This window comes from Anser anser (genome assembly GCF_964211835.1).
Source record: "Anser anser genome assembly, chromosome: 4".
NCBI classification, from domain to species: Eukaryota; Metazoa; Chordata; class Aves; order Anseriformes; family Anatidae; genus Anser; species Anser anser.
Window position 1 is genome coordinate 30,884,460 of NC_139724.1, and position 20,634 is coordinate 30,905,093.

A 20,634-nucleotide genomic window follows, 5' to 3' on the forward strand; every position below is an offset into this window, starting at 1 on the left:
AGGTACCTTAAAATAAGGCTATATTCTACTCCCAGCATGAATTCATTATGCATTGTTCCCTGCAGTTCTGTGCTCATATTCATAATGTTTTGTTTAACTTTTTCCACACAACAATAATTAGCAAATAAATTTATGTTGATATAATGATATAATATTAAGCACATGTGGTACTTATTGCCTAAAGTCTCATGCTGGCAAAGGATAAAAATCACAGACAACTGAGGCTCGCTTCAGTGCAGTTATCTGTCACAATTTGAGCAACTGAGATACCTGGTTAGAAACACCAACATGGAAAAAACAAATGGAAATGAAAAACAAAACAAAACAACCCTCTACATTTTGTCAAGTTTTCTTCACTACACACTGGAGACATTGGCACTGAGCTGAACATTGCACTTACAGGGGTTGATGTCTATACAGTTTAAATTGCAAATAATGGCATTTATCTTCTCACAGCAGCATTCAATGGACTTCATAGGGTTTTCTAGAAAGTATTATTTAGTTAAATGGTATTAATTCCTGAATGAATTAATGAATATTTTCTGTCACAGTTCAAAAATAATTATTTGTGAAAGAGTAAACACAGTAAGGGATTGTGTAATTTTATGAGTTCTCTGGAAATGCATAACCTTATGACACCGATTCTGAATCTCTGGATCACTTGTTTTGTGCTACAGAGGATTACTCTGGCATGTAAATATCTGACTAGGAAGGAAGATATCAAGGCATCAACACTTAACAGCATCATCCAGGTCTAACTATTGAAAGTACTGGTCTTTGTCCACTGACTTGTTAACATCATTTTGTTTATGCAAAAAAAGACAGAAGTTTGAGCCCTGCAGATCACAGCAGATTTATGAATGGAAAACCCCCAAGCCTCTGAGGAAATATTTGGCAAACTTGACAAAGGTAGGGAGGAGGTAAGAAAGTAAAATCCACTGTAAAAACGCTAGACAATATTCAAATGTCTATCTTTTGGATTAGGGAAATTTAAACAGTGTTTTATATGTGAGTAAAATAAAGATAGCACGGCAACAACAGCAACAAAAAAATCTATGCTTTTTATTTTGCACATACAGACTGTTCTGACATTGGAGTTTATCATGTCAAGATGATCTATCATACCGTCTTTATCATGCAATATTAAAGGTGTCAACCTTACTACCTGTTACTCATTTTCCAATACGAGAAAATTGAACCACTCTTCTGATAGCTCATGTTTCATTGACCTGTCTTTTTAGCTGCTAAACTTCCCGATAGAACAGCTCTAAAATTATTGATTAAAGATTATTTCATCATGTCACTAGCTATCTCAGTGTTAAATCAAAAACAAACAAACAAAAAAGGAAAGTTATTTTGTGCTCCTTTTACTAACCCATAGGTTATGTCTCTACTGAATATGTGTATCAGGCTTCAAAGGTACCCCTAATGTTTTATGTGTTCTTGTTCACATCCAGGATAGAACATCTCGGCTTTGCTTCTTACAGCCAAACTAGCACTGTAAAAGCATGTGACCCCCTATAACACAAAAGAAGTACCATCAGCAAAGCATATAAAAAATTAACTTGGCTTAAAAATATAAAAAAATTCTGTTTTATAACGAGCAATTTTGGGCCAATATTGTGATCTTCCACTACTGACAGAGAAGGACTGGTGTCCTTCAGAAGGATGGCAAACTGTGCAGCAGACAGACAGATAAAGGAAGATAAAAATTTTTAAATGTGTATAAAGAATTTAGCTACAAAAGTAAAAGCTTGATAAAAAGAGGAACTCAGGACAGGTTTGTTTAGGCCTCAATAGTGAGGATGAAAAGTATACATCTGTGACTGACCTGATTACATCAAAAAGATTGCTTTTACAGATATTCCAAGAAAATAATATATATATATATCATATATCCTACGTAAAACCACCTCTTGCTCTCCCAGTGACATAGAGATAATTTCACATATTTCAGCATTTTTTTTTCTCAGAATGATCAGAGTAAATATTAAAATATTTGCAATGTTCCTAGAACAAAAGGAAAAGACAGGTGAAGTGGTAACAATACAAATGGTAAAACCAGGAACAACCTGTCAAGATGCTTGCCGTCTCTTTACAGGATAATGTTCCAGAGACTAGTGCATGTTCATGATCCTGCAAATCCAAATCTGTTTCTGATTGTCATGTACTTTGCACTCTCCCTCCCTGCCTGCAGTTCCAATTCTTCTCAAACTTTATTAAAGAAAACAAGAGAACATGTCATGCACCTTTTAAGCTAGTCCAGACCTGCTGTTTTGAGGCACTTATTGCTAAGGCACTCATCCACGACCTTTCCTTTACCTTGAAGAACGCAGATAACTCTTCTGTTGGTCTTGAAAACATGAGACTAATTCAACACTGCCGAAGTTTTCCTTTTTTAAAAGGAATAAGCCAAAGCTGGCTTGTCATCTAGTTAAGATGACAAAACTGTCTCCTCTAGAGATGCAGGATCACTGAGAAAAGAACACAACAGCCCCTCTTTAAGATCTCATAAGAAGAAACCAAGAAGAGAACATATCTGGGAAAGAACAAGATATTCTCAGGAGAACACGGCTTTCCTTCAAAATGAATTGATCCATCTAGCTCACTATTTCTGTGCATTCTTTAAAAAAATAAAACTACATGAACTCTTGGAAATAGGTAGTGGGTCACAAATGGTATTTGAGAAGCCAAGTAAGAGATGTGCACTAGAAGAAGTAGTTAGCGCAGTCCTCGTAGCTTCCATAAAAAAAGGGAATGTGACTCGGTCATGGAAAAAAGACTGGGCTGATTGGACAGAACAGTTAAACTAATGAAAGCAGCGTGACTCACTGCTTGGTACTTGCTAGTCACATGAGTCTCAGTTGTGTTACTAGAGGTTCAAATAAGGGCATATCATGATAGCAGGAAAATATTTCTGTATTTTCCGAAATTATAAGCAACTGAAGACCCACTGTCAGGAGTCCAAAATGACTCTTAAATGCTATCAGCCAAGTTAGCTAATATGTTTGTCTTCACTTGGAATAAGTTATCAGTTTGAAAGTGTGGAGGGTGAGGAAATCCAACTATTTTTAAAAAGTTTGAAAAGATTACAAGGACTGACAAATGATCATGATGCTGAAGAATACACCCTGTACTTGCTATCATGGAAAGTTATCTTACTAGGGCTACAAAAGCCCTAGTTTTTCAGAGCCTAATGTAAATTTATCAGATGGGGAGGCTTTTTTCCCCCCATAACCTATTTTATCTGTTACTAGTACTGTACTTCTATATCCAATGGCAAATGGGCTAGAGCAAGGGAAATCTGAACATTTTATTTTGAAATGGCTGCTTTGAAATAGAATATTTCCTTTGTCTTAAACAGAAGAGTCAACAAAGAAAATGTTAAAGTTGAAATTGATTTTGCCTGTCATTTCTGTTCTAGCCTGAACACTTCAAGATGACAGGAGATTAAAAAAATTCTTTTCTGCTGAAAGTTATTTGAAGGGCCCATGAACTGGCTTTCAAAAACCTGTAGCGTGATATAGAGGAGGAGAGCTCATAGGACTGTAACCTTTATTTTCAAAGATAAGTCATCAGAATAAGGTTATAAAACAGGTTTATAACTGAGTTCCTTTAGTTTAAAAAAGGGGTAATTGATAATTGATGAAGAATAATAAAGACAAGTTGTTGACCAAACAGAAGCATTTGAATTGCTAAATGACAGGAAAAAAGATACAAGAAGATCTTACAAAGACTATAGATTTTTTTTTTTAATGAACTCTTCTCTGAATTTATTCTCTGAATTTTCATCACAATAACATCTAGAAGTAGATCATATCTAATTAATTATTTTTTTCCAAATTATTCAGCTTCTTCCTATTAAACAAGGAATTGTTTGGATCAATTTATGACAAAGACCAAGATGAAGTTAGTCCAGTTTCAGGATAAAGGATGAAATTAACATTTTTATGCTTTTACTTAACTTACTACAGCTTTCTCAGCGGAATGCATTTTTTTCAGCATCTAATTTTAAAGAGGTATCAACTTTGGGAGAGAATTTTTCAGGAAAACGTAACTAGTGATTTCTGTCACTGTGTGATGGGAATCCTATCCTATTAAAATTCTAGCTATTAACATAAAAAATCAGTAAGTAATTATTAAAAACAGATTCTATTTTCATATAAGACTAAAAAACAGTTTACACGCTTGAACTTGAATGCTGTTAATATATGCATTTGGATTAACTTCCTTGGGCAAAAATTGTTGACTAATACATGCCTTGTTCTAGTGATGATAGGTACTTTAACATTAATACTGGAGACAAAACATCCGTGGCTTAAAAGATTTCAATGTCTGTACAAGATCTCCACTGGAATATTAATCAAACTTATCATTATGTTGCCTTCTCCTTAATTTGCTCCTCTTCCCCTTTGCTAATTGTTCAGTCCTGATGTCTATAATTTATTCAGAATCTCAAATGGTTGCAACAATTTCATTTCTAAAACCCTAGTCTTTTTTTATATTTTGGCTACTGCTACCAGAATTACATTTTTCAGTTGTATTGCAGTCCATTTATGTTTACTTGACCATATCAGATGTCATTCTAGGAATGTGCAGTACTTGAATTACACACACATAAGTTAACAACTAACTGTACAAAACATTTGCTTTCACTAAACAAAGTATAGAACAAAGGAGTTTAGCAGAAAAGATGCATATACTATGACTGCCTATTTTGCATGCTGATCCAGTCATTATCTTGGATTTTAATTTCATATTGTATCTTTACATCTTGCTGTGTATTTCAGAATGCCTTCATTTCAAGAGCAGCCTCCAAAGCTGCACAAAATTTGCACTATCTTTTGCAAAATATAGACTCCAATCTCATAGCAACATTACTGAAGCTAGTTATCAATTATGCCACGGCTAATTCAGTCTAATTAATCCAGCTATAGCACTGGAAGATCCTCTTTGTCGAACTGCCAGATAAATCAGCTTCAGGGCCAGAAACTGCAAGCAGAGCAATTCAGGCTGGTCACATGGCACCTTGCCAGAGGATTTGGCTCTACACCTTTTATTAATTTGTCTTTTTGTTCTGCTTACAGAGAACTTAGAACAAAAGGACTCTAATGCACAGAAAAGAGCTTAAAAAGCTGCTATTATCTGAAAAAGCCCCAAAACATAGTATAATGAATTTTAACTGGAAACTCAAATTTTGTAAGGCATTCCCAGGGGATGAAGGCTCAGCACAATGTCTGACACAGACAGAAATTAATGTGCAGAGACAAGCCTCTCTGTCACCCCCCTTTCCCTCTTCTTCTTCTCCCTGAATACAGAGAATTGAAATGATGCCTGACTATTATTTTGGTAAACAATGAGTTTTCTGGTTTTTGACATTGTTTCCAAGGTAGGCTTTCATTTGCCCTACTGGTTTTGTTTGTTTGTTTGGTTTTGTTTGTTTGTTTCTTTTTGCATTGGTATAATTCCTGTGGTGTCACTAATTTCTGTTTCACAGTAGTGCAGTATCAAGTGTGGACAGATGAAACACTAGGGTTTTCTTTGGGTGGCTTTAGGCCTAGAACAAAAATGAAGGTACCAGTGTAAGTGTACTAAATATATTGCACCAGGTAGCACCATCCCTCGTGAAAGACCCAGAAAGGCATTAGCCAGCCATCAGACACAAGTCCCCTCTCAGAGACTGATTCTGTCTCACAGGCACTGTGGAGCAGATTTGGGTTGGTTCTGCAAGGCCCAAAATCTATTTCAAATAATCACTTTTTTCCTCCTTTGCAACACCTTATTTATGAGTTTAAACACACTAAAAATAAATAAATAAATTCTCTAGGCTTCGCACCAGGAATAGCATTTTTGATACTCTGTAATACCAGGAAGAAAAGCTTCTTATTTAGCAGCATTTTTCCTAACTCCTACCACGCCTAATGGTATGCTAATGAGTTTTTTTTTGTTTATCTCAGCAATCACATAATTTGAAATGTACTTTAGCCAAGAGGATCGAGAACACTTGGTTATCAATAAATTAGTGTCCCTCAAGCAACAATCACTCATGACATCTGGATAACCAGCACTCTGAATTTAAATACCTAATGACAGTGATGAGGGATTACTGGAGAGAAGTTCACTTCAGATGTGTTGCTTTGCATAAATTAACCTGATCAGCCAGAAGTGATTGTAAAGTAAGCAAAAGTGAAATACTGATTAGTGGAAACCAAACCATTCAAATTAACAAATAACAGATGTTTGTAATAGAGCTGTTAATTTTCCACAAAGAAAAGGCAGCTTTAGTTGATTTTCATGAAACACTGTTATGTACAGGGGAGAAAATTTTGTACATGGGTATTCATGCACCCATGCATGCACAGAAGAAAGAAGAAAACGAGGAGATGAAGAAAAAGTACTCATAGTGAAGTCCTAAGAGAAAGTTGCAAGAAAAAAAGTGAATGAAACCAGTAATGCGATGAACAGGGGATTTACTTGCTGATACTCTAATTGTACAATGGTCTGAAAATCCATTATTTGAAAATGAGCAGAGGAGCAAAGAATTATGTGACCATCATTAACTGCTCCTCATAACAGAAAACAATCTACAAGGTCTTAATGTTTTGCCTAATGTCTTAGGTCAAAATGGAAAAAATTGTCTTTGTTTTTTTTTCCCCTCCAACTAAAAATTGCGTGACTTAGCTGTAACTTCTTTTCCACATTTGGTATGGTTTTTTTTGATAGAAAAAAAAAGAAGAAGAAGAAAAAGAAAGACTGGCATAATGAATACCTTGCCATATTGATGAAAGAGAGTAGATTTGAGAACAGCCAGCCTCATTTTGGACTAAAGGAAAAAACCTGAGGAAGGGTGATGGGAGATTTTATTTTCTGTTTCTCCATCTCTTACAGTTCTTTAGTCCCTTATTTTTCTACAGAGTGGCTTGAACTAAGAAAGCTGCACATCAGCCACACTTTCAGAAGTCACAACATTTTTTGTCTTCTCTCAGGTAATACAAACTGAAACAAATCTTTTTAAAATAGAGTTAGTAATTCTGGTAAGATTCAGGTAAGCTTTCCCTATCTAGAACTCCAGAGAGTAAGAGGAAAAAAAGAATGTTTTGGGAATCTTACCCAAAGTATTTAAAATATGAAACATAGTCTGTTTTTTTCATTCCTTGTGCCTTTAAGAAAAGCTGAAAGGATTTTTATGATAGTTCTTACAATGGATTTAAGCCAGCATAACTTAAAATGAAGCTCTGAAGCATACTTAAGCATACATAATTTTGTAACAATAAAAACATTCTTTCTTGGTAAACCCAAGACAGGATTATCTGATATACTTTATTTATTCAAATACTTTTGTTACTAATAACAATTTATAACTATTAAGAATTCAAATTTAATATGGAAATAAAAGTTCAGATTTAGGAGGTTGCTATAAATCTATGTGATCCCATCCTCCTAAAGTGTTATAAAATGCAATTCTTTTTTGTTCTATTTCTGAAGTAAAACAAATTGAAAATATTTTAGGGAATTTGCCTTTTATGGGTTCATGTTATTACTTTGAGAAAACCTTATATAAGTTTGGGGGCACTGTGCTTCAGTAAATGAATTATTGGATTCCAGCTCATGAATATTTGGTTCAATTTAAAGAAATCACCCAATGTCTACTATATTTTTATTATGAGTAAACGTCATTTACCACTATTAATTGTGACGCTCCAGTTAAAGTGCTATAAATCAGAAGTTATCTCAAGCTCATAGGGTTTCTGACTTTGTTAAAGTGAATAGTGTTAGCTAGCTCACCAGTGATCAGAGACATCTGGCTTATTTCTTCTTTTGCAGACTCTAAAAATGTGCATGCAGATTAAGATTTCAAGATGAACCTTTAGATTATATAAAATCATTAATGTAAATAGAACATTAGCAGCACATAGGTGTAAGTTACATGGATATTAATTGTTCACAATGAAGTTAGAAAAGATAATGAGCAACTGCACCGAGGAGTCTGTCTCCATTGTAGATGCAGTTTGGCAAAACAATATATTTGTGTGGGCTCCTGATGGATGTAGCCTCCACATTGTCTCTACCTCCATTCTCTCAACCCCAGTCCAACTAAATCAACACATTATGAAGCCCTTTCCTGACACTGAATGTTTTCTCATTGTCAACACACGTGAAAGCATGCTCTGGGAAAGAGCTTAAATTAGAGCGGTACTATCGTGGCACACCTCTAGCATGGCGCAGGAGGCAGCAGACAGGGCTGGGAGGAGGAGAGGCTTGCTCAGACCATGATCTGCTCCACCACCCTAATCCCAACGCACCTTTCTGCCAGGTCTCCGTTCACATCTGACATGCCTGCTCGGAGGGCAGGCTTTCTGGGGCATGGCGTTCAGAAGGGTGCCTACAAAAAGGCATCCCTGGTCTCAGCAGGGATTTTAGCACACAAGCACAATAGCTGTATCACACCATTAGACAGGGGACTGAGAAGGCAGAGTATTGCAACACAGCATTTGCCAAAGGCTTTCTGTAGCTAAATGCTTTGACAGACATCTTAAATCACAGGCAACAGGATATGAAAGGATATTTATCATGTAAAATCAATGCATCTGTATACAGGATTACTTTTATTGTTTATCATGTTAAGGACAGTGACGTGTACTTTAAAAAAACAAAGAAAAACAAACAAACAAAACTAGAAGACCTTAAGTGCATTTGACCCTATACTATTATCTGTAGCCTGTCCAGTGAAAACATTAAATGTTTTTAATTCCTAATGCTTCCCTATATACAATATACAGAATATTGCTGGACATATCTGGAGAATAAATGCTAAAATGGAAAATTTTTATTATGATACATTATTTCAATGAAGATTTAATTCCTAAACGGATTTTTTTGTTTCACTAAGATCTCAATCCAGCCACATTTATGTTTTATAGGTTGAATATGGCAGTTGTATCAGTAACAGTATATTTGTAACTTACAAGATCACATTCCAGTACTTAAAATAGTTGTTGACAGGACTCACTAGTAAGGTCAAATCCTTTGTAGCTGTATCGTATTTAAAAATATCTTTTATATTTTCCAAAGCTGGAGATCCACAGAAACAAGAACTATTTCTCTGTGTGAGAAGCCAACCTGGCTAGAAAGTGATGTGAAACCAGTGAATATGTACATGATTTAAAAAGAAAAAGAACTAAAACAAAAATCAAACAGTGATAAAACCTAAGAAATGTCTAGATAGGCATGCTAGAGAAATCATCAGCTATTAATAAAAAAAATAAATTCTGAAATGTATCAGGAAAGGAAAAACCTCACATGACTTGTAAGCCTTAGGAGTGCAGAAAATCCAGACTGTTCAATACCCATTTCTGCCATGTAGTTGGAAAGAAGGAAGAGGTTGTATTCTTTCTGCATGATGCTGAAAATCTGTACCAAAGATAAAGCAGTATTTCTAAGTGAAAATACTTTCAAACCAGGCATAGGAGGGATTTGAAAGGAATTAGTTAAGAAACACTTTAAAACTGATTTTGTTATATAACAAGTTTTGAAATCTGAAGAAAATACCAAGAGACTAGAGGCTTGTAGTGTTATTTGAATACAAGCAAGGTCTCTGCAAATCAGTGTCTATAGTTCCTAGGTAAAACTTCGTAACAGTTAATTCACGTCTTACCATGGAACTGGAGACAAGAAAACAACGTGACAAAGTGTACTTTCATGATAGAAGAGCCTTCCTGACTAAACTTCTAAAAATGCAATCATCTTTGTCAACTGTATTGCTATTAATTTTCCCAGACTAGTCAAGATGTTTATCCTACAGTCACTTGGCTTTTAGATTCATTGAGGTAGTCCTTTCCCTTTTCAAGTCCCCACAGATTGTTTTAGATTACAGTTTAGGTTAAGGCGTTATTACTCAGATGGGGAGCTGAGACATTGGCATATGTATGGCAAATGTTTCTGCTAATTTTAGGTTTCTGAATCAGCTTCATAGATTACTTAAAGCACAGCTTTCACAGATTTCAGTGGCAGCTGTGAAACGATCACTGCTACATCAGGATTATCAAGATGACAACTAGAAAACCCGACATGTAATTATTTTCCTTTTATGAAGCATTTAGAGCATCCCTGTTGGGAGCAAGAAACAGGAAGAGAAATCAGTTTTCCACAGCAGAGCTCAGTTGTCTTCATCACATGGACATCATTTTATAATCTCCAGCCTCATTCCCAATTTACCTTTCTTTTCTGCCACAAGTTAACATGGTCACACAGCATAATTCACCACACATTTCTCACTCATTCTTCAAGTGCAGTCCATGGAACACAAATTCTTGGGGAGCTACAGCATGAAGAAAAAGTACTACGTGCACATAGGCTAAATTAAGTTTAGGAATCAAGATGAACAATGCCAACACTGAGTTTGTAAAATTAATAATGTTATTTGATGTAGGTAATGTCCTGGGTTCTTAAAGAGGAAATCAGTTTTCCTCCCACATTTCATAACATGACACCACTGGTTCAGAACATTTAGCTCTGCAGACCTGAAAGCATTAATTATCAACCCCTGAGCAGAGGTGTTATGCAGGAGGTAGAGACATTTTGCAATGAGACAGTAAGCAATGTGATAATTCTAAGCTTCCTTCCAGGCTTTGTAGCGGAGCAGAGAGACTCCACCAAGCACAACTCCTTTTTCCACTCAGCCTCTGACCTTATTCTTCAGGCACTCTAGTCTCCTCTCTGAGCTCCTCGTCTTTTCCTTTAATTAATTCACTGTTCCCTGCTGGCTCCCTTTTACACTGCCCTTTCCCTCAGCCTCTACCGTCTCAGACTTACAGCCTGATTTCCATTTTCCTTTTCTAAGTAGTGTTAGCTTTTTCCTTCACCTCTCTGCTCCCTCGTCTCACCTCACTCTCCCTTTAGCCTCTACTTTAAGTCTCCTCACTCAGTCCTTCCCAATACATTTTCATCTTTTCTGTCACAACCAGAATGACTTCCTGATCCTCTCAGCTTCGTACAACCTCACCACCTTGAACAAGTCATTTCAAAGTCTGATTTGATGGCTTCAAAGAATAGGGCACACAGCACTGCCAGGACACCTTCCCTCCGATCACTGGCGGCAGTTCCTCTGATGAGCTTCACGCTGGTCTCTAGCATTAAGGCAAATTATTGGAGAAGCTTCATTTTTACATGATGGCAAGTAGGCTTGAATAGGCTCATCCCCTCTAGTGAGGATGGCCTGTAAGAGCACCGTCTCCCAGTGATTTTGTGGGGGAATACCGCAGAAGCCCTTATTATTTTAAGAAAAGTGATTTTCTACTGCAATCACTAAAGAAAGGGAATATTTTCAGAAATTTTAAGTTCTGAGTGGTTACAAAGCAACAGAGAAAGTACCTGTGGACATAAAAAGATTTGGTATCATTGCTCATACTGTGCAGATGGTGCACTGGCAATTTGCTTTGCACAGAAAATTGCTATATTCATATTTGGGCTTTGCTTAGCAAGCACAGAACACTTGAATTTCTGATAATAGAGGTACAGAAATCTTTATAGTAGGCATGCCATTTCTCTAAGTTCAGTACAGAAAGTTAAAGGTACACTTTGGTGCAAGATTATTGCCTTCCCCAACAAATTTCAAACACCTGATTCAAAGCAAAAAGTATGATATTTGCTTAGCACAGGATTTCTGGAAGCACTCAACACAGGTGAAGTACCAATTCCTCTTGAAAAATTTGAGTGATTTTAGTAAAGTTTTACACAAGTGTCTTTTTTTCTCAAGGTGGAAAAAAAGTCCTTGCTGCACGTTAAATTTCAAAGCAAATGATTAAAGCCTGGTCGAGTCACTATAAGGAGTTAAGACAGGTTGGCAAGTTGGGTAGCCCTGCGTGTTATAAATGGAGAGGTGCAAGTAGCCTTGCCCACACAGCAGTTGCAGGCAGACCAGCCTGTGCAGATGACAATGCTGTAACTTTCAGAGCTTCACTTCGTCTCTGCATAGACTAATTGAAACTAGGGGAAATTTTGCTCAGGAAATCTTGTTTTCATCCCTGATTTTCTGTAAAGACATTATTTTGTGTTATACACATCGATATACGAGAAGCACATTTTTCTTCTAATCACAGGGAGGCCAGTTGGATTAATGCCCAAGTTAAGTGAAAGCAAAGAGAAATTAACCAAAAATCATTATTACACAATGATTATTAGAGCTTGTACAATGGCTAAAGTAACTTCACTTTCCTATTTACAAATCTAGAAGCGGTCATAAAATTTGTTACAAAAGATGTAAACGAGAGCACAATCATAAACATGCACTTCTCCAGAAGACTTGGGATGGTCTCTGTCCCGTGTTTGACAGAAAGCATTTGGTATAAGAGGTCCCAGCCTTGAAAACAGCTGTCATGTGCATGAAGCACAAAAAAGGCTAACAACTTTCAGATGGTTTTAATAAAGGTTTCCTTGTCATTTTGAAATGAGGGTAAGGAAAGGGAAAATAAATAAAAAAGGAAGAACATAGAGAGGAGATGGAGGGAGAGTTGTAGGCACAAGCAGAAATAGGATTGGAAAACTTCAGGTAGGAGCACAGAGCACACAGACAGGTTTAGAATAGTAACAATCCCTTCTGCAATTCACTTTGAATAGTTTAGTTTCAAATACTAATGTTCCATTTTAATTGTAATGTTCAATTTAAATACTAATTTTCAATTCTAAATACTATTTTTCAATTTTTCTTAATGAATTGTTTGAAGGTCTGTCAGTTAACAGCCAAAGTCTAGGAGGACAAAATAGCTTTTGTCTCCAGAAGGTTAATCAAAGAGACTCTAAAGTCAGGCACCTGCACTATGGTGGTTGAGGTGATTACAGCTGATTATTTTACTAACAGAGAAGATGTGGCAGCACCCAGCATGGGGCCAGCCACGTGCCTAAGCAGCCCGCTAGCTTTCCAAGTGGGGCGAACACTCTGGCAGGGTGCAGTGCAATGCTGCCAGAACCTGACCCTGAAATTTGCTTTTTACCATGGTAAAATTGATGCTGTTGCACCATTGAAGAGTGTGGTACAGGTGCTGCTTTGTTTTCAAAGACAATCCTCGATGTGGTATAGTACAGTCCACATAGGACTCTACTGCATGCAGGCACTTACCAAGAGTTGCTGGTATATAAAAAGCTACATTTCCACTAGTTGTTTGCCTTTTTAAATTATTTTTTCTCTCTCCTTTTTTTTTTTTTAATGAGGAACATAAATTTTTCATCTATAAAGATTTAATGAGGAACTTAAAGGTGTAGGATAAGATAAAACAGTTACTGAAATTTATTTGGGTGCAACTGTAACTGCTGAATGGGAAGTTAAGCAGATGTTAATGGCTATGGCGATGTCAGGCAACAGAAACTTTTGTAGGACAGTTCTTTCTCATTTGACTTATTTAGGAACATCTCTGAATTGTGGAAATAAATAAATAAATAAATAAGTCTCTGCAGCTGAGCTTCTGGCAGCCCATAAACTACAAATTCAAATTCTAAGCACAGCTATACTTGCTTCAGGAGTGTTTGTTTTAATATCAGTTAAAGACTTGAGCAAAGTTTAAATCCATTGTGCGGATGAAATCAGCTGACTTGTAAATGTGGTTACAGTTCGGATTGCTGGCCAAAACTGTGGAAGGCAGCAAAGCTGTGAGCTGTGCTTTGAGCAAGTTCAGGAGAAGTGGCACTAAGCAGGAAGTAATTTTGGTGCAAAACAGAGCACTAACAGGCAGCAGGGTCTCCAGGCATGCACGCTCTTTAATTTGTGACTGCACTGCTTCTCTTTCCGACAAACCTAGATGAGCCATGCAGTTTTCTTCTGTGATTATAATACTCTATAAATGAAGAGCAAATAAATACCTAAAAACATAATGGCCATCGTAACTACGATACTAGAAGGCCTGTAGTCATTCACAGCCCTCACCTGCAGTCCTATTTTGCAATATGCTTTGATGTATTTTGATAGGTTTTTTAAATTCTACAGCTGAGATGAATTTAACACAGCAGAAATTATGCCTACGATAATTTGCACATCTTGTATAAATGTCTTAACATTTTCCTGTTTTGATAAAGAAACAGTAATGTGAAAGGCTTAATTTGTTTGAAATTCTTTAGCTTTTATTCTGCATACCTTGAAATGCTACCTTTAAATTTTGGATTACTGCTCATGGATAGCACAGCTGCATATGAAGCCATACCTTGCTTACAGGCTTTTTAAGATCTCATTATCATTGCCTGCTTAATTCCAAATACATTCATATCACTGTTTTTTTTTTTTTCATGCTTGCAGCTAGCATATTATGTATTCTTCCAAAACATAATAGAACTGCTTAGAATTTCCCCACAAATTTAACTGAGCCTTGCAACCATCAATATAACTGCAAGTGGGGCTCTATTTCCCACTCATAATGAGGGCAATGTCCCTTATAAATCTTATGTTACATGGCATAGTATGTACAGGTAAACAGAAACGGGTTTAATTTAAAAGCAACAGAGAGTCAGTCATTGTTCAATACAAAAGAAGGTGGCAGAATTCAACCTTACATTGTTAGCTACCCCTTGGAAAAAAATCAACAAATTTGTTAATTTCAGCTACAAATTTACTAAACCATTACTTAAGTATCTAAGTAGTGCAACAACAAGCAAATTTAAGTATACAAATGACAACTAAAGGAAATGATAACCATCAAAAATCCAACATGTAGATCTGTATCAGCAGCTGCACAGGATCAGCCTTACCCAAGTAGAAAGCAGCACCTACAAAGGGGGTACTCAGTTGGAATGAGGAAAACACTAGTAAAGCAAGCAGAAGGTCAGGTGAAACTCCCACCATATCGAAGTGGTCTGCATCTGAAGGAAAACTGAAATTTTATTTGGTCTACTTCCTGTATACTACACTGCTTATCACACCAAATAAGATGGTAAAAAAATCCTGCTACCTGAACACAATCTACTTTGCAAGAACTACCAATTCTAGTAGCATTGCACAGTATCACTACAAACTGCTGAATGAAGTCTAAAATGTAGATTTCAAGGCATCTGAAATGAGTTGGTTCTATAGGTACCTTCATTAAATATTTACACCAAGTATTTATGCAGTTTAAACTCTTTCTTATTTTTGAATTTCAGCTCATAACTATTAATAGCAATTCTCAAAGCAACAAATACAAAAATATTTGATCTTTACATGCAGCTAGTAACCTTGAGAGACTGCATTACACTTAGATTTTATCAAAGAATAATCGCCATGAGCAACTGTAAAATAACACGGGGATATTATAGTTTAAAAAAGCTACTACTAAAGTTTATTAGCTATATTCTGTGCAATGTTCAAAGAAAAAAGCCAGGTGTACTTACCCTTTGTTCCAATAAGCAAGAATATATAGAAGCAGTAGTCAGATGTCATATCTGTCCTTCAGCAATTTAATGAATAAAGTCAATAAACGGCGTCCCTTAAATTGCACCACAGCCAGTGAGCTGCTGGTGCGCTCTGCCTCTGACAGTCTTCAGCAGTGCATGAAGCAAGCTCCCTTCTCTCTCCTGGCTTCCTTGCTTGCTCTCCTTTGCACTAGGTCTCCTTCTCTCCCCCCTCCCTGGCACACAGACACAAACCCCGCAGCAGAGATCGGGGAGAAAGTTTCAGGGGGCACCCCAGCTCCTCGGGCTCTTCTTTACATGCCGTGGTCTGCTCTGTCCGGTGGCAGGCAAGGGCTGGGCTGTGTGCATGGACACAGGTCCACCCTAGGGAAAGCTGCTGCTGTACAAAACACAACCAGATCCAGAGAATTGTCATCAATAGTCCTTTTTTTTTTTTTTTTAAAGTTGCAATACTTCAAGAGGCTCAAAAAGTATGATCTTATTTAGGCAAATCTGTTTGAAGCTAAACATTTTGTACAGTTTAGATAAAAGCTGGTGGTTTCTCAAGTAAGGGGAAGTGAAATTTATAAACAGTCCCTTTCTAACCATCCGGCCCCTCACTGAAATACAAAAAATGCACAAAGTAATTTATTTCCAATAACAGCATGTCAGTATTTTTACACATTAACCACTCTTCATGACTATTGCTAAAGGAAACAATCTGAGGGAGCAAAGAGGGATGTTCAGAAACATATACTGCGTGGGACTAAGATTTTTCAGATTCTTCTTATTTAAGTACATTGAGACATTCCTCTCTGGCCCTGATTCCAGTAGATCATGCAAGTATTATCTAAACTTGATCACATATATACTCACACAGGGTTATAAATCTCTTTTAATGATGTGAAGGCTAACACTCATCAGCACAATAAGATATATTTCAAAAAGAGTCAGTGCATTGAGGTGAACTCAAGGGGAGGAGCTAAATTTCATCTGCCCTCAAAGAGAGGTTTTTTTTTTAATCTTGATGGTTTCAACAGCTTGCCAGGATGGCACAGGTCAGGCAGCACTGGTAACATGCCAGCAGCTACCTCAGGTACTTAGGAAGAAAGCATCTCAGACTATGGAAGCACATCCACACATGGACACATATATGAAATGACAGATTTAGAGAATGGGAAAAAATCTTTTTCATAGTAAAAAGCAAAGACCACATTGTTGCTGTCCACATTGTTGCTATGGCAAAGTTGTCTGCAAAATAGGTATTATGAGCTATCAGTCTTTTGGTTTCCAATATAAAGGAAGACAAAATGTAGAACAGCTAAAAGGTTCTTGTCTATGGAAGACCCCAAAATTCTGTTGGCATACACTGTACCAACATTAGTATTAGGCAGCATAGGGATAAAAATGGATTAAATGGATTAGGGACCTATGAAATATTTCCTTTATAAGGTGGGGACTAGTTTTGGACCGTGTCAAATAGAACTATGGATGCTGCAAAACAACCATTCAGGGGTTGACATCTAAATTGCTACTCTAAAAAGGACTTTCAAGGTGGGAAAGTAAGAGGAAGAAACTGAACCAGGAACATGAAGAACAACAGAAATACACTTTCAATAAAAATAATTGGAAAAATAAAATAAAAGCTCTACCTCTTTACTGCAGGATGAGACAGAACTGATGCTCTAGAGAAAAGTTCCAGAGAATGTTTTTTCTATTTTTCTATATTTTTTTCTATTTTTCTATATTTTTCTATTACAGCTTCCTTTGTGGCCTTCTGCTTCTGGTTTAGTCACCTCCATTTAAGATTGGAATTTGTATGGTTTTGGAATATTTTAACCTGATAATACAATGAAATAAGTGAGTTGTTTCTTAAAACACTGACCCACTGCTAAAAAAAAAAAAAAAAGTCAAGATTTTCTACCTCAGAGTAAGCAGAAAAGCACCAAAATGCAACACATACCACCCACGTATGTTTTCTGATGCTCTGCCTCCAATGGGAATTGTCACTTCGAGCTAATGCCTTCCTCTTTTTCAAGGACCTTTAGCAAGGATACTCGTTAAAGTTAGTATTGTTGCAAACACTTACTGTATGGAAAATCCACTGAGATCTTCCATCTTCTACATTTCTTATACGTTCATAATAAGAATACATAAAGCAGCAACAGTTCCCAGCCTTTAGGAGAGAACCATAAAAAAAAGATGCCCATTCTCTCAGTGCAATTATATTACAACCAAGAAGATACAGTTAGAGGGAAAAACAAGTACACTTGGAATACAGAGCAGAAAAAGCAGAAGATGGAAGCTCATCATTAGAACAAAACATGAAGTAGGCATTATTAGTTTTAGAAAAATAGTTTAGGCTTACCTTACTTGAAAACTTTTTTTTTGTGTGTGTTTGTGTGCATTTGAAGGGCAATAAGGACTTTACTCCTGCCTAAAACATAAAAAGCTATAAAATGTTGGTGTTTTAGAATTTTGTTTTCAAGAAAACAATAGTCTTATTATGCCCTATAGAAAAAAAAGAGATATCACATTAGAATATTAATTATATTTATAATATTTATATGATTTATATTAGCTAATTGAGCATATACATATGATAGCTGTTTGATTTTCTGTCTTCACAGCTACCTGGCATTGGTCTAAAACTGCAGTTTTAAAACTGTAGAAACCTATTTGTGGGGGAAAAAAAACCAAACATTCAACTAACCTTGTTTCACCAGTGCCACAAACTATCAGAAGTCATTAATGAACTGTTTCACTAAATCCAAATAATTATGGCTTTTATTTTACTGAGAAGAGTCACCTCATATTTCTGTTAAAAAGCATTAGAAATCAAATTAAGTATACAGGGTTTAGAATAAAATGTTTGTAATTATGAAGCACTATTAGATAAGCATTGTTGGTGTAGTTCTAGTACTTCATAGTCTTTTTTTCTACAGTTCACATTAGGTACTACATAGAAGGAATTTCATACAAGTAAACAAATCATACCTGTAAGGATCACCATTAAAAAAACAAATAAACAACACAACAAAACAACCTGTAAATCATCAGCCCCATGGAAATAAATTAGAATTTCTTTACAGCCTTTCAGGAGGTTAACTAATAATTTTTCCTCAAATTCTGACCGTAACATGTTGAATGTTACAGCTGACAAGCTTCAAGCAGATTCACCAGTACAGAAGGAAGGAATGGTACCTCTAAGTTTTAGTCTATGGGGCAGGGAGCAGATAGATGTATATAAACTCTACCTGTTACAATGCAGATCTAAGTACTACAGCCCTACTTAGAGTTATTTTTGCTCTTTCCTAATGTGGGAATTTTCCTTGGTTTAATTAAGAGTAGTTTCAAGGATGCATTATGCTGTGTATCTAAACAAGGACCCACGATAGTTACGTCAATGGTGATTTTATAACCCTAAGAGCTGCTCATTAAGCAAAGGAAATCTTCAGATGAAAATACTGTCAGCTGTTGTCAGCTGTTTTGCTGCCCGAGTGAAACACTCGAAGTGCAGAATGATCACTGAAAGCAAAGTTGGGCCCATGTTGCCATCCACTGTCATGAAAATACAGTTCACATACAGAAATGATGCCCCAGGAAGTAAACCTTTTGCTTTCTCAGCTATTTGATGGACAAACTTTAGGTTTTGTATTATAGCAAAGTGAGTAATTAATATACAGATAAGGCTTCAGAACATAGTACTTTAAATGTAAAATCTTCATTATGTATGTCAATCCTACAATCCCGAAGATTTAACTGTGCAAATGAACTTAATTGGCTTAATTATAATTAATTTGCATTGCTTTCAAAGCTCCATCAGTATGCTTTGCAGACAGTGTGAGTGAGAATAAGACATTTATATTTTACATGGTAATTGTTACCTTTGCAGGATATACTCCTTATTTAACACTTCCAAACTCCCCAAGTTCAGAGCAAAGCAACTCTTAGGAAAAGTACCTGAACATTTAAGTAGCGTAAGCACAGAAGGATAAGAAAAGACCTCATCTACAGCAACTCTTCCCAAATTGTAAGCTGTACTCAGTACATTTATCTATCTCATACACTTGTGACTCAATCAGTATTGTAGGAACGTGTTATTTTTTTCATAAAGGTTACTGTTCCCTATTGCACAATTGCTGAGATTTAATAGGATTTACCTCGCAAAACTGGAAGAGTGTGGGACAGCTGACCTAATGGGCCAGACTAACTATACAGGGACCTTTGCAGTAACATCTCGTAACTTCTCACTTCCTTCTCCAGACCTTCTTATCAGCACAGTCACAGCTGAGCTGGGATTACTGGCATTTGCTTCTGGAGGCAGAGACCTTCCTTTGCTGGCTCTCTCCTGAAGGGGATATAGTAAAGATTAAATTTTTATTTATTTATTTATTTATTGATACATACGTGTATCCACCAAGTGTCTCAAACGAGAAAGAGGCAGATACCAGTTCTGCCAACATAATTTGAAGCTAAAGCAATTGTACAGAATTTGTCTCTAACAGTGCAGAAGAAAGACAGGGAGGAGCAAGATTAGTTTGAGATAACAGAGGAAGAAATTTAGAGGAAAAAGTCAGTAATCAGTCAGTTAATCTGTTCTCCCCACAAACAGGACCCTTCTTGTATCTCTTCTTTCCCAAGGCCCTATAAGGGAGGCCACCTCCCAGCTGTGATGCAATCCTAACTCCTTCACTAGGTCCAGCGCTGTAAATGCAGAGGGGAACATGGACTATGAGTTTCAGTTTCTGTAGGAAAAAGGCAGAGAGAAGGGGAGGAAGGACTCAGGGATTATTACTTTCCTTTACAGCTCCTTTTCTGTTTGAAAATGGGTCACTAGCTTGGCTGTAGATGGTGGTGTACAAGCAGTATAGCTAGCTAGCTCTGAGCTTACTGAAATGCTTTCCTTTCTTCTGCAAAAGGCACCCTGTGCTGCCAGAGGGTTTGGTGACCACATCCAGCTACCTTCCTTAGCTGGGGTGGAGGAAGGTGCTCAGTCTGAGCAAACTTCCTCGCTGCCTCCCTCATTTCCCCTGTTTTTCTCCAGATATCAGCTCTAGTTGGCTGTTTTGACTGAACAAAGCGGTAGCTCACCAGCATGCTTGCCTCAAAGCTGTTGCTGGAATGTAGAATACATTTCTTTCAAAATAACCAAACATACAAGCTTTGCCAATGCTATTTTTGACTAATCAGCATTTCTAGTCTTTTGATTAATTAAAGATTGTAACAGTAGTTCTATGATTGTGTGTTTTTATAGTCATGATGTCAATGTCTTTGGTAAATTAC

General features: G+C 36.7%; 1 protein-coding gene across 6 annotated transcripts in view; it reads right to left on the minus strand.

Moving 5' to 3' along the window:
- Positions 1 to 17,800, minus strand: part of RXFP1 (relaxin family peptide receptor 1) — a 56,406-nt gene extending 38,606 nt beyond the window's left edge. Inside the window, exons 1-3 of one of the 6 annotated variants that reach the window (XM_083832698.1) lie at positions 17,717 to 17,800; positions 17,312 to 17,390; positions 15,349 to 15,748 (exon numbers count right to left, since the gene is read on the minus strand). In XM_083832698.1, coding sequence (XP_083688824.1) covers positions 15,349 to 15,397 — 49 coding nt within the window. In that variant the 5' untranslated portion in view covers positions 15,398 to 15,748; positions 17,312 to 17,390; positions 17,717 to 17,800. Of the gene's footprint in view, positions 1 to 15,348; positions 15,749 to 16,224; positions 16,243 to 17,000; positions 17,391 to 17,716 lie in introns of those variants that run through there. The other 5 variants (XM_083832700.1, XM_083832699.1, XM_083832701.1 and 2 more) reach the window with 5 other exon arrangements.
- Between the last annotated feature and the right edge of the window lie 2,834 nt (positions 17,801 to 20,634).